At 39.7% G+C, this 12064-nt stretch overlaps 1 protein-coding gene across 1 annotated transcript in view; it reads right to left on the minus strand.

The window, feature by feature from the left end:
* The window catches only part of EIF2AK4 (eukaryotic translation initiation factor 2 alpha kinase 4), a 109186-nt gene that overhangs the window by 71292 nt on the left and 25830 nt on the right, over positions 1–12064 (minus strand). Inside the window, exons 7-9 of the mRNA XM_011989318.1 lie at positions 7845–7960; positions 3609–3766; positions 1569–2104 (exon numbers count right to left, since the gene is read on the minus strand). Of these exons, the coding sequence (XP_011844708.1) occupies positions 1569–2104; positions 3609–3766; positions 7845–7960 (810 nt within the window). The remainder of the gene's footprint in view (positions 1–1568; positions 2105–3608; positions 3767–7844; positions 7961–12064) is intronic.

Raw genomic sequence — 12064 nt, forward strand, 5'->3', positions numbered from 1 at the left:
CGGAGCTTGCAGTGAGCTAAGATTGCACCACTGCACTCCAGCCTGGGTGACACAGCGAGACTCCATCTCAAAAAAAAAAAAAAAAAAAAAAAAAAGAATAAGAAATTGTGTGATCTCAAGTTTGAAACTGACAGAGCGTAAAGCTATTTAAGAAGAGAACTAGGAAAGTTTTAGCTACCGAGCCCATTCATTTTGCTACTAAACAGGAAAGGAAAGGTACTTCTACTTAAACCTCCCAGTGCTGTTTATAACAATACATAACGCTATTGCTAACCTTGACTAAATTACTCTTCATCAATGAAGAAGGCATAACACTAAAGGTGACATTTTGAAGATGGAATGAAACTTTCCATCTGTGATTCTATCATCATATTTGTCATTTTAGCCAACCTTATTGTTAGGGTGCATTTAAATAAATATTTTTAAAGTTCCATTGCATTAAAAAGATACCATAAAAGATTTCTTTAGAAATCTTAATATTTTCATATACTTTAAGGAGCAAAACCAACAAAGAATCAAAGTTGGCCCCTTTCCACAACTGTGTATGTGTGTGTGTATATATATATCTCTCATATTCACTTTACACAAAAACAATCTCATTCAAACACAAATGCAGCTACTTTCACATCTATAATGGTAAGATCATCAGTGACAGGGCATAACAGTGTAATCCAGGCCAACTGGCTACTGGGATAGATGGAATAGGAAAGAAATGTGAAGGGTAAAATAAATGTTGCAAATGGAAGAAGTGAATAAAAGCAAATGATTGGGAAAAAGAAGGTAAAAAACAAAGAGCGTCAGAAATGGAAGAAACCAGCCCAGGTCAACTCCTGCAGGACAGCTGGACAAGAGGAGCATCTGGAAAAATCCAGACTGAAGGGATCTTACCTCCCAATTAACAGAAACTGAGAGAACTTAGCTGTGGCTTGGACTGAAAACAGAGGCAGCACTAAATTCGAAAACACTTAAGTGAAGGACCTGGACAAACATGTTAGGCCTGAGGAAACATCTCAAGAAAGGTTCTCCCAAACAGGATAAAACTTGGCTTTGTAATTAATCATGCACCTGTGATTTACAAGCATTGAAAATTCTCTAGCTAGAGTAAGTAATTTATTTGGGTTCTACAACTTAGATGAATGAGACAGCCAATGAAGAATGGTTAAGAAGCACAAGGGGCAGAATCTCACTCCCAAAGCTATTACTGAAGTAAGAAGCCTTGTCTTTGACCCTTTAGGAACCAGAGCAAAGGTCAGTATTTGGAACACCTAGGGCATTTCTCACCGTAACAATCTCTATTGACTTCCAAGAGTATACCAGCAGTCCCCCAAAAGGAATTTGAAAATCAAGTGTGAATTCCAAGTGAATTTCAGAGAATGTGGTAGTTAAGAGAATCACAAACCTACGTGAGAAAACAGAACATATAAGACTAGGACAGGACTGGAAGAGCAAAGAATGAAGTCCTGTTCCTCACTTTTCAGCTTCCACATCACTTAGATGTCTGGCACACTCCAGCACAATCAAAAGTACAGGAGTAAAGTGCTATTAGAGAGAATCTCAGTGATACTCACTTCTTTAGAAAATCTTGAAAGTCAGCTGGTAAGTCACTAGAGATGGTCACAGGGTACTCTCCACATTCCTGTCCTTGGCTGAGGGACAGCAGCAGGAGGCCAAGACGCCAAACATCTCCTTTCTTCCCCGTTTTATAAGGCAGAGCATTGTCACTAAAACGAACTCGGGTTTGCTCAAACACATCCTCCTTGCAAATGTCTGCGAGGCGCTTAGAAATGCTATAGTCCGTAATCTTGACGGTGCCTTCTGCATCCACCAAGACATTAGATGCACTCAGGACCTTATGCACCACAGAATTGCTGTGCAGATAATCAAGGCCTGACAGGAGCTGAGCTGTGTACCTGCGAAGCTGGTGCACAGGGATGGCGCCTGAGTGGCTCAGGTGTGCAGCAAGAGAGACCCCACTAATGTGCTCCACTAAAATGTCCACCACGATGGAGTCGTCTTGCTCTTTGAGATTCATTGCCAGGTAGCGTACTACATTTGGATGGCTCAATTTCACCAGTGAGTTGAATTCTGTTTCTGTTCCTTGAATCTGATAAGTTAAAAAAAAAAAAAGAATAATATTGGGCCAATCAACATTAACTTGGGTTTCATTTCAAAAGTGAAGTATTTGATCACATAAGGGAGGCAAAAAAAAAAAAAAAAAAAAAAAAAAAAAAAAAAAAAAATTGTGGACAAAAGTGAAGTATTTGATAGAAAATATACTTTCAAATGAGAGGAGAACAAATATGCCCTGAACTGAATTCTCCCCAAACCATATGGTCAACCTAATAGTTCATAAAGATGGAAAAAATTTAGTTAATTCTCAACTTCTTTAATCTCAAAACCTACTATGCATACACTACGAAATTAGTGAACAGTTTTTAAAATAAAATTCTTTTGAGGTATGGCCACCAGAAAAAAACAAACTTTAATTTAAAAATAACCTTTTCTGATTAGCTTTGTATTTGGGTTTTTAAAAATACAGTATATGATTTGAGCAGCAGAATAACGGCTCCTCAAAGATGTCCACATCCTAATCCTCAGAACCTCACATGGCAAAGAGGGGTTAAGGTTGAAGATAGAAAAACAAAAAATCTTTTCTGATTTAATAAAGATCACTGTCAACATTTAAAAAATTAGTTTGATAGAAAATACCCACATGTTATCTATCTGGTCACCACACAAAGATAACTCAAGATTTTGTCACATTTACTTTCGGTTTTCTTTCTATGCTTAAATACACACACATTTCTGAACACCACGCTTTATCTATGATTTTTGTAAACCTTGTTATTACGTAATACTATAATATGCAATAGTGAATGTTCTCCTTATGCTTGGTTATAAATCATTAATTTATAAATTAACTTAAAAATCCTCCAGTCCCCCAAAATTCAGTTTTGAAGTAGTACTTTTCTTTTTTTTTTTGGAGACAGGGTCTTGCTCTGTCACCCAGGTTGCAGTGCAGTAGCATGAACATAGCTCACTGCAGCCCCAACCTCCTGGGCTCAAGCAATTATCCCACCTCAGCCTCCCAAGTAGCTGGGACCACAAGTATGTGCCACCATGCCCACTAATTTTTAAATTTTTTGTAGAGACAGAGTTTCACCATGTTGCCCAGGCTGGTCTCAAACTCCTGGGCTCAAGTAGTCCTCCTACCTCGGCCTCCCAAAGTGCTGGGATTACAGGTATGAGTCACCACACCCAGCCCTGAAGCAGTATTTCAAGAATAGGGAAAAGAAGAATTGCAAAAAAACCCAATTTTTCACTAGTATTTAGTCCCAGTTGGAAAGATGACTGTTAATGCCATACTAAGGGCTGAGAAAGGAGGTTAAGAAGGCAGCTAGAAGTGCTTTGACCATGTTGTGAAAGTTCTGAAGCCAGAGGCAAGGGGCAAAGAGGTACTGGTCCTTCACGGTGTTCTCTGGTCAAACAGTTCTCATACTGCTCTGGATCATCTTTGCAGGACAATCAAACGCAGGGCTATTTTGTTCTGTCATCTCCTAAAGCCTGAGAATAGGCCTTTTGCTCAGTCAGCCACCTTGAATGCTTACCTGCTTTTTGCACTTATCAATCTTCTCTTTTTCTTGACTGGTAAGGAATGGACCCATTTTTTTCTGCCACTGAAGGACCCATTCATACAACAAGACAAAGCCGCCAGTGGCTGTTTCCAAAGCATTGTAGACTAATTTCCCAAGTTGTTCATCACTGCCTGCACATTAAACAGAAAGTATAATTAAATCCCATTGATACGTTTTCTGTAGGGGGAAAGAAGGGAGGGGGTAATACACATTCTTTAGTTCATCAATGGATACCATGTGCTAACTATGGAAAATATGACTTTATGTAATAATGCTCTTTTGTAAACAATTTTTGATATTTAGAAATATACCCTGAGTCCTAAAATAATTTTTTATAAGGGGCAAGAATCAACAATGAGATCTTAGTATCAGACAAATAAAGAATCAATGTTTGGCCAGGTGCAGTGGCTCACACCTGTAATCCCAGCATTTTGGAAGGCCAAGGCAGATGGATCACCTGAGGTCAGGAGTTCGAGATCAGCCTGGACAACATGGTGAAACTCCCTCGCTACTAAAAATACAAAAACGTTAGCCAGGTTTGGTGGCAGGCACCTGGAGTCTCAGCTACTTGGGAGGCTGAAGCACGAGAATCACTTGAACCTGGGAGGTGGAGGTTGTAGTGAGCCTCGATCACACCATTGCACTGCAGCCTGGGCGACAAGAGCAAGACTCTGTCTCAAAAACAAAAGAGACCAGTGTTTTATACTACTAGCCATTATGCACAATGTTATTTTCATAACGAGTTTACCTTTGCTGACTGTGTCTACTGGTGTACCCTCATACAGCTAAATACCAACTAAAATGACAGAAAGAATATGAAAATAGAGAACAAGTCATTGAGATCAACGTAGATTAGTGTGCGCAGTAAAACAGTAATTTGAAAATCTGAATACATCTATGACTTTCTAAATGCAAAATTTGAATATGCTCAGTAAACACAAACTGGTCAATGCTTTGGAAGGAAAGAACAAGAGATGTCAGTTTAGATTTGAAGCTAGAAAATGAGAAACATTTATTTAGTGATAGTCATATGGTTCTCACACAGGGAGAGCTAAATTCTGTAACACCAAAAATTTTCTTATAAAAATCTCTATTTTCATTAAAACAATAATAGAAAATTCTAAAAAATTGGAAAAGGAGAAAAAAAATCACCATTTGTTTTATTTTTCTTTTAGTTCCCTCTATTCTCCTTTACCCCATAATTTACCATATCATAGCACATATGTAGCACCTTGACACTATGACATTTTGGACCAGGTAATCTTTGTTGTAGGCAGCTGTTTTGTGCACTGTAGGATTTTAGTAGCAATCCTGGTATCTACCCACTAGATGCCAATAGCACCCTGGCCCCAGTGTTAGCCATCAAAAACGTGTGCAGACATCACCAAATGTCCCCCAGGCTATAAAACTGCCCCCAGCTGATAACCCCTGATACATGGTATTCTGCCTTTTTCTCTTACATAAGTAATAGTTTTCCATGATGCTATACTATCTTCTTAATGAAAACAAATTTTTAAAGAGACCTTGATACTTATCTTTTCTTTTTTTTTTTTTTTTTTTTTTTGAGATGGAGTCTCGCTCTGTCACCCAGGCTGGAGTGCAGTGGCCGGATCTCAGCTCACTGCCTCCCGGGTTTACGCCATTCTCCTGCCTCAGTCTCCCGAGTAGCTGGGACTACAGGCGCCCGCCAACTCGCCCGGCTAGTTTTTTGTATTTTTTAGTAGAGACGGGGTTTCACCAGATCGCCAGGTCTCGATCTCCTGACCTCGTGATCCGCCCGTCTCCGCCTCCCAAAGTGCTGGGATTACAGGCTTGAGCCACCGCGCCCGGCCAATACTTATCTTTTCTATTTGAATAATCAAAAGTGAAGTAACCTGTGTATATATGATAAAGATGTCTCAGCAAAAATACTTTGGAGAAATATGGCTAAACTAGCTCACTTTGACTTCTTACCTGAGAAGCAGTTTTTATTTCATGGGAATACTGATAATTTGGAGATTTTAATTAAAATGATCTATTACGTTAGTCATAAATAACTCCTGACAGTCTTTGCCTAAGGGGAAAAATCCTGCTGTTTAAAAATCTGTCAACCAAAGGAAGCAACCTAAGAAATGTGGGATCTAAGCAGTCTACTAGAAACACATGGCATTAAATGTTTATGGGATGGAGTATGAAGTTATTTCCATAAAGCCTAATTAAATTTGTGTGTTATGTAGTACAGTGTTTTGCAATATTTGTTTCCCTAATTGGGATGAGGCAGGCATTTCATAGTTGCTGGGGTTTAAAAAATTATAATTTTAGTATTGCCAGCCTCTTCTTGTCAGTTTTTCACGGTGGGGATTATAAAAGGGACAAAAGAATATACTGTGATGAGGATAAGGGAAAATACATTATCAAGAGAACTCTAACTCAAACTCTGGGATGTGCCCACAATGATGGTTCACGCAGACAGTCTCTATAGTGCTGCAGCCACATCTATAAGTAAGTGCTCTCTTCTCTCTAGTTCTAACAACTTTAAAATGAAAAACAAATACTGTTTTTTATAAAAATACTTCACCGAAAATAAAAAATTAGTAATCTGTTATGAAAACATTTCATAGACAGGGCATATTTAAAAAATCAGACCCACTGTGAGAAAACAAAATAAATAATTTACTTGGTGATTTTATTAAAAATTCTCCAACTGAAAATGTGCCTCCTAATAAGGGTATTAACTATGGTGAATCTGTCTAATGAGTACTAGTGAGAATAAGAGACCAAGTTAAGGTAAGAAGAATTGTATTAATTTGCCTTCCTGATTTCCCCAGGTTACTGGAAGTAGTGAGTTCTATGTTGTCACTTCGTGAATCTGAAATGTCTGAGTCAAGGACACTCTCAGGTCCAAAGCCAACCACCACTACCAAGGTCTCCAACCCGCCCAATGATTCCTTTGTCTAAATACGGCCACTCTGTGTATGTGCAGGATCCTCTACTATCCAGGCTGCTGTTTGTCTGCCAAGGTTAAATATCCAGCTCATAGATTATTGAGAAGTTTGGTTTCTTCTCCCTCCACCTGCTGCCTCCTCCCTGGCAACTCTTTTGCTTATTTGCATCACCTTAAAGACGAAGGGGAAAAGATGCCAAAAGAAACTCAATTCACATAATTTGGCTACCTGTTACCTCTGGCAAAAATATTCACGGGATTGAAAATTAAAGTTAATTGACAAATTCACCATGTACAAATGATTTCTATACCAATTACTGGTTTTATCTGTAAGACTAGGTAAAGATGACGTACATTTAGGGCAAAGGAAGAGACATCAAAAACTTGACTTTAGTATGAGCAATTCAAATTCTGATTTGCTGAACCAGCTTCATTCCAAATAGCCATGAGTAGACAAAACTTCTAAATAAGGCATATAGAAAATAAGGTGGTCTTCCTGGTCAGGTATAACATGCCAGGCAGGAAACAGCCAAATGGATGGATATCCACCTAAGAAAATGAGATCTGGTCAATAAAGACCACAGGCGTTACTGTAGTCCTAGCTACTAAGGAGGCTGAGGCAGGAGTATTGAGTGAACCTAGGAGTTTGAGGTTACAGTGAGCTATGATTGTGCCACTGTACCACTCCAGCCTAGGTGATGGAGCAAGACCCTGTCTCAACAACAAAAAAGGTAATAGGCATTAGAATGCATTTTGTTACACATATTTTATTAGCATTAGATGTATATGATGCAAAATTCTTACTAACATTTTAATTACGTTTTTGTTTCAATAAGCTTTGATAATTATAATGACAGATTTAAAATTATCTTTACGTTAATAATATTTCCAAGAGCACGAGTTTTAAAATTTCATTTTATTTTATTGAGACAGGGTCTCATTCTGTCACTCACACTGGAGTGCAGTGGCTTGATCATGGCTCACTGCAGCTTTGAACTCCTCGGCTCAAGCAATCCTCCCACCTCGGCCCCTCAAAGTATTGGGATTATGGGCGTGAGCCACTGCACCCAGCCAAAAACACAGGTTTTTATTTCCATCTGACATGAGGGGAAACCTGAGTGACTTCTCATTCCAGTCATTAAGGATGGGAGCCAGAATGACTACCAGCTTGATGGTCTTCCTCGGACTGCACTGGTCTGAATGCCATAGTGTCTAATCTATCCCATTCCTTCGTGATTAACTTTTGCCATTACAATAATATAAATAGATTTTGTTAGTTTACTTACCAATACATTTCCCTTTGTGCACCATGAGCTGATCAGGACTCCCCATATTGAAATACAGAACTTCACAAGAGCCAGGAGAATCTTCACTATTACATACAGAATACTGTCGTTCTCGCCTTAAAAACAAATTCGAACAATACGTTTGAACAATCATTTTTTTCTTTAAGATGAACATAGGAATGTTATAGATTAACATAGGCAAGAATGCCTCCCCGTTTTCTCCTGTTTGTTGTTACTGTTTATCAGCCCACTCACAGTCTAACATCTGTTTCTACTGGGAATTGAGTAGGAGGTGCTAATGAAAAAGGCATTCGTTTCCCCACTTCCCATCGTCATCTTCTCCACATGAAAACCACAAACCCTTAATTCCAGGTCTGTGCTGCCCAACGCTGTGGCTACTAAAATAAAACTGAAAATTCAGTTCAAGTGCAGTAGCCACATTTAAGTACTCAATAGCCATACATGGCTAGTGGCAACTATATTGGACAGCACAGATACAGATCATTTCCATTATCAGAAAAAGTTCTACTGGTCAGCAGTGATTTAGATCAATTCCACATGTATCCCACATTGCTTCATTCCCATGCACATGCACATCTGGAGAAAACTGCAAAACAGAGGGGGTTGGAGCTGCCACAAATTCCTGGTTTCCAACTGGGCCTCCAGTCATTGAGTGCACATTCCTTCTCTTGCTTGTCTTTGGTAGATATTGCCATCATTCCCTTCCATGACTTCTCCGAAACACTTAAAACCCAACCTCTCCTCTCTTTCTGTTTTTGTACTTTTTTTCTGGTGGGGAGCAATAGCTAAGAAACTAGATCATAATGCAAAAATAATCAGGGGAGAGGGTGCAGGGAAGAGGTAAGGGAGAGACCTCTTGATGGTCAGGATTGAACACTTATCAGAAACACTTTGATGAAGTGCATGGATGGATCTCTAGAGAGATCACCCTCTCATTCTCAGCATGATTTTGACTTTTACTTTCACTGATTACATGATGCAATGAGGAATGCAGTCCACAATTTCTATTGTTCCACCTATAAAGTTACTTGGCATTGGCACTATTCATTCTTTGTGAGTGACTTTGAGGAAGGATGGCTACTCCTGTCCTCAGTTCCATCCCCTACAGAGGTCTCCTCTGGGATCTTAGTCTATTAGTTAGTCCATTTCTCCTGTATGTTCAATCAGCCCCTCTCTCTGGGCTCCCTCCCCCAACCCGTCAACCCGGCACCACCCACCCCGTCACCCCTCATAGTCACACTCCTGCACTTGCTGTCTCCACTTCTGCACTATTTACCCCTCACACAATTGCAATGTCAGTAAAACTGCCACCTCCCTCCACTCGCTCTAAACCTGATTTTCCCTCGGCTCTCTAATTTTGGTTAGAGGCATAATCATCCATTCTGTCTCACAGGTCACCTGTGAGTCTCCGTGGGCTCCTAGATCTGCATCGAATTGGTCTTCAAGTACGACCCTCTCCTCTCTGTTTCCCCTGCCCTGTTTAGTTCATCTCCAACTTTCTCCTGGACACATGCAACACTCTGTTATTATCTGGTCTTTCTGCTTCCAATCCTACACATCCTCTCTTTCCTCAAAACCCTCCCACACTGGTGACAAGATTGTGTATTATGATACAGATATCTTACACCACACATATGTCCACATATTCTTTTTTTTTTTTTTTGAGATGGAGTCTCACTCTGTCACCCAGGCTGGAGTGCAGTGGTGCGATCTTGGCTCACTGCAAGCTCCACTTCCCGGGTTCACGCCATTCTTCTGCCTCAGCCTCCTGAGTAGCTGGGACTATAGGTGCCCGCCACCACGCCCGGCTAATTTTTTTGTATTTTTACTAGAGACGGGGTTTCACCGTGTTAGCCAGGATGGTCTCAATCTCCTGACCTCGTGATCCGCCTGCCTCAGCCTCCCAAAGTGCTGGGATTACAGGTGTGAGCCACTGCGCCTGACCCATGTCTGCATATTCTAAACATCAAAAAATAACAAATACATTGTAGTTCTGTTCGAATTTCTACTTCTAAAGTTACATGTGCAACTAGGAACACACTGAGATTTATGAAGAAAAGGATAAAAGGAAAGGTTCAAAATTACATGCCAGACTTAGTAACATAAATTATGCAGAAGCATCTCTGCATCAGCTCTGGCCTCCTCAGCAGATGGTGCTAATGGTCACTTTAGTCTAGGCCATCTTTCTGTTCTTTAGTTTACAATGTGTAAATGCTTGGTTTTAAGGTGTTTTAGAATGTGAATCATCCTATTATGACTCAAGCACAAACACAATGAGTGTTGATGGCTGTAAGATTAAGGAATAATTAGTACTGAAGGAAAAGTAGACATAATCTTAAAAGTGAAAGTAAGAAAAGGACAAATGTGGTACATGCTCCATGGCATAGTTTGTAGCAGAAACAATTCTGAAGGATAAAAAGCTAAATCACAGAGTTTGAAAAGAAGGAATAAAGAGACAAGTGCAATGTCATCAATGTCTATTGTTTTCGCCAAAAAGATTCATATATATTGGATGCTTATACTGTCTACTCGGGACTCATCAAGAACTGGGTTTGGAACAACCTTTCGGATTTGAATCCATTCCTAAGTAAAACAGCTTCTGTACTCCAGCAGAAGCAGCCATTCCAATGCAAACAAATGGTGTTCAGAAGTTATGACTCTGGTCTCATCATCAACGATCTATTCTAGACTATGGATGTTCATGAGGTTTGCAATATAATATTAGAGATATCACCCATGTTATCAGTTTTGCCAAGTAACTGTGGCAGTTCCCAACCTATATGGATGAAGGGTGTTTCAAATAAAATTACCAAATAGTATTAATCTAGGTCTTTAAAAAGAACAGAGAATTAAACATAATACAATTTTAGATGACTAAATTAGGCAGCTAGGAACTTGATACCTGAAAAAAGAAAAAAAGATAATTTTTTTTTTTTTTAAAACCAAGTGGCAAGAAGAGAGATGGCAATTTTTCAAGTGGGGACTTGAGAATTGGGCTACCATTCAAAAGATTGCTCTACCAATACAATCAATGTGTAGATGAAGGGGCAGGATGGAGAAAGAGGATCTCATCTGAGACACAGGGGCAAGGATAGTCTCACCTTCCTGCCTAACTCACCAAGATGCCACAGAAAATGCTAGCTCTAGGTCCCTTAATTTGAAACTCAGAGCCACTTTGTAGAGACAATGTTAGTAAGAATTCCTGGTATTGTTTAATTTGAGGTAAACCAGTCCGTGCCTCCATGGAACTAACCAGAGAAACTGAACAACAGAGGACCATGTCTGGAGAGACATATCGAGGATCCCCTCTCCTCTACATCTTTATACTTCGATGGTTCCCCAGTTTTTTGTGGAGAGCGGAGACAATCCCATGTCTTATGCCCTTAATGATCTCTTCTCTGTAAGGATGAGGAGCCAGCAGTTACCACACCTGGCTTTAGAATAGGGAAAACAAACTAGATAACCTAATCCTGTTGATGGTGGATATAAATAGGTGATATATTCTAGATTCTGGGCTACACTACGGTAATTGGCAAAGACAGCAAGTCTGAATATGTGAAGGTAATTTTCTACCATGAGCTATTTTATAGAGGTTTTTTGGTTTTTAGTTTTGCTTCTTCTACAAAATTCAAATTGCCCACTTCTCAGGAGCAACATCCCGGAAGCAAGGCAGGGGGTTAGGGGGACTAAGTCTGCACTTCACAAATATAGCCTCACACTGAACTGTACACATTGAAATGGCTAATTTTATGTTTTTTGATTTTTACCTTAATATTCGAAAAAGTGAATCCTTCAAGGTGGGAAAAGAAGGCTTGAAGGATAGAAAATAAAGTTCTTCAACAAAGGCAAAGACTCATCAGTGAAAAGCCTTTGAGTATCAGGCCTTTACGTTCTTTCCACTAGAATAGTGAGTGGTTTTCTTTTCTCTCTTTCTCTTCTTTTCAGCAGTGAAAATCTTTTGTTAAATAAAACCTCACTGGTTTTTCACATACCCTACAGATCAAGAGAAGCAAAACTGCCCTGGTTAAAGAGGCTGTAGACTCTACAAACGCCAGAAACACAGTGTCCCACTTTCCCTGTGTCGTCTTCCCTTCCTTACTCCCTCCCTGCATCAGATGTTTACCAGGCATCTACCACGTGTCTTCCAGGCACTGTTTCAGGCTTTGAGGAAAACACACACAAGGGCTTTGCTCTCACAG

This window comes from Mandrillus leucophaeus, unplaced genomic scaffold (genome assembly GCF_000951045.1).
Source record: "Mandrillus leucophaeus isolate KB7577 unplaced genomic scaffold, Mleu.le_1.0 Scaffold35, whole genome shotgun sequence".
Classification (NCBI taxonomy): Eukaryota; Metazoa; Chordata; class Mammalia; order Primates; family Cercopithecidae; genus Mandrillus; species Mandrillus leucophaeus.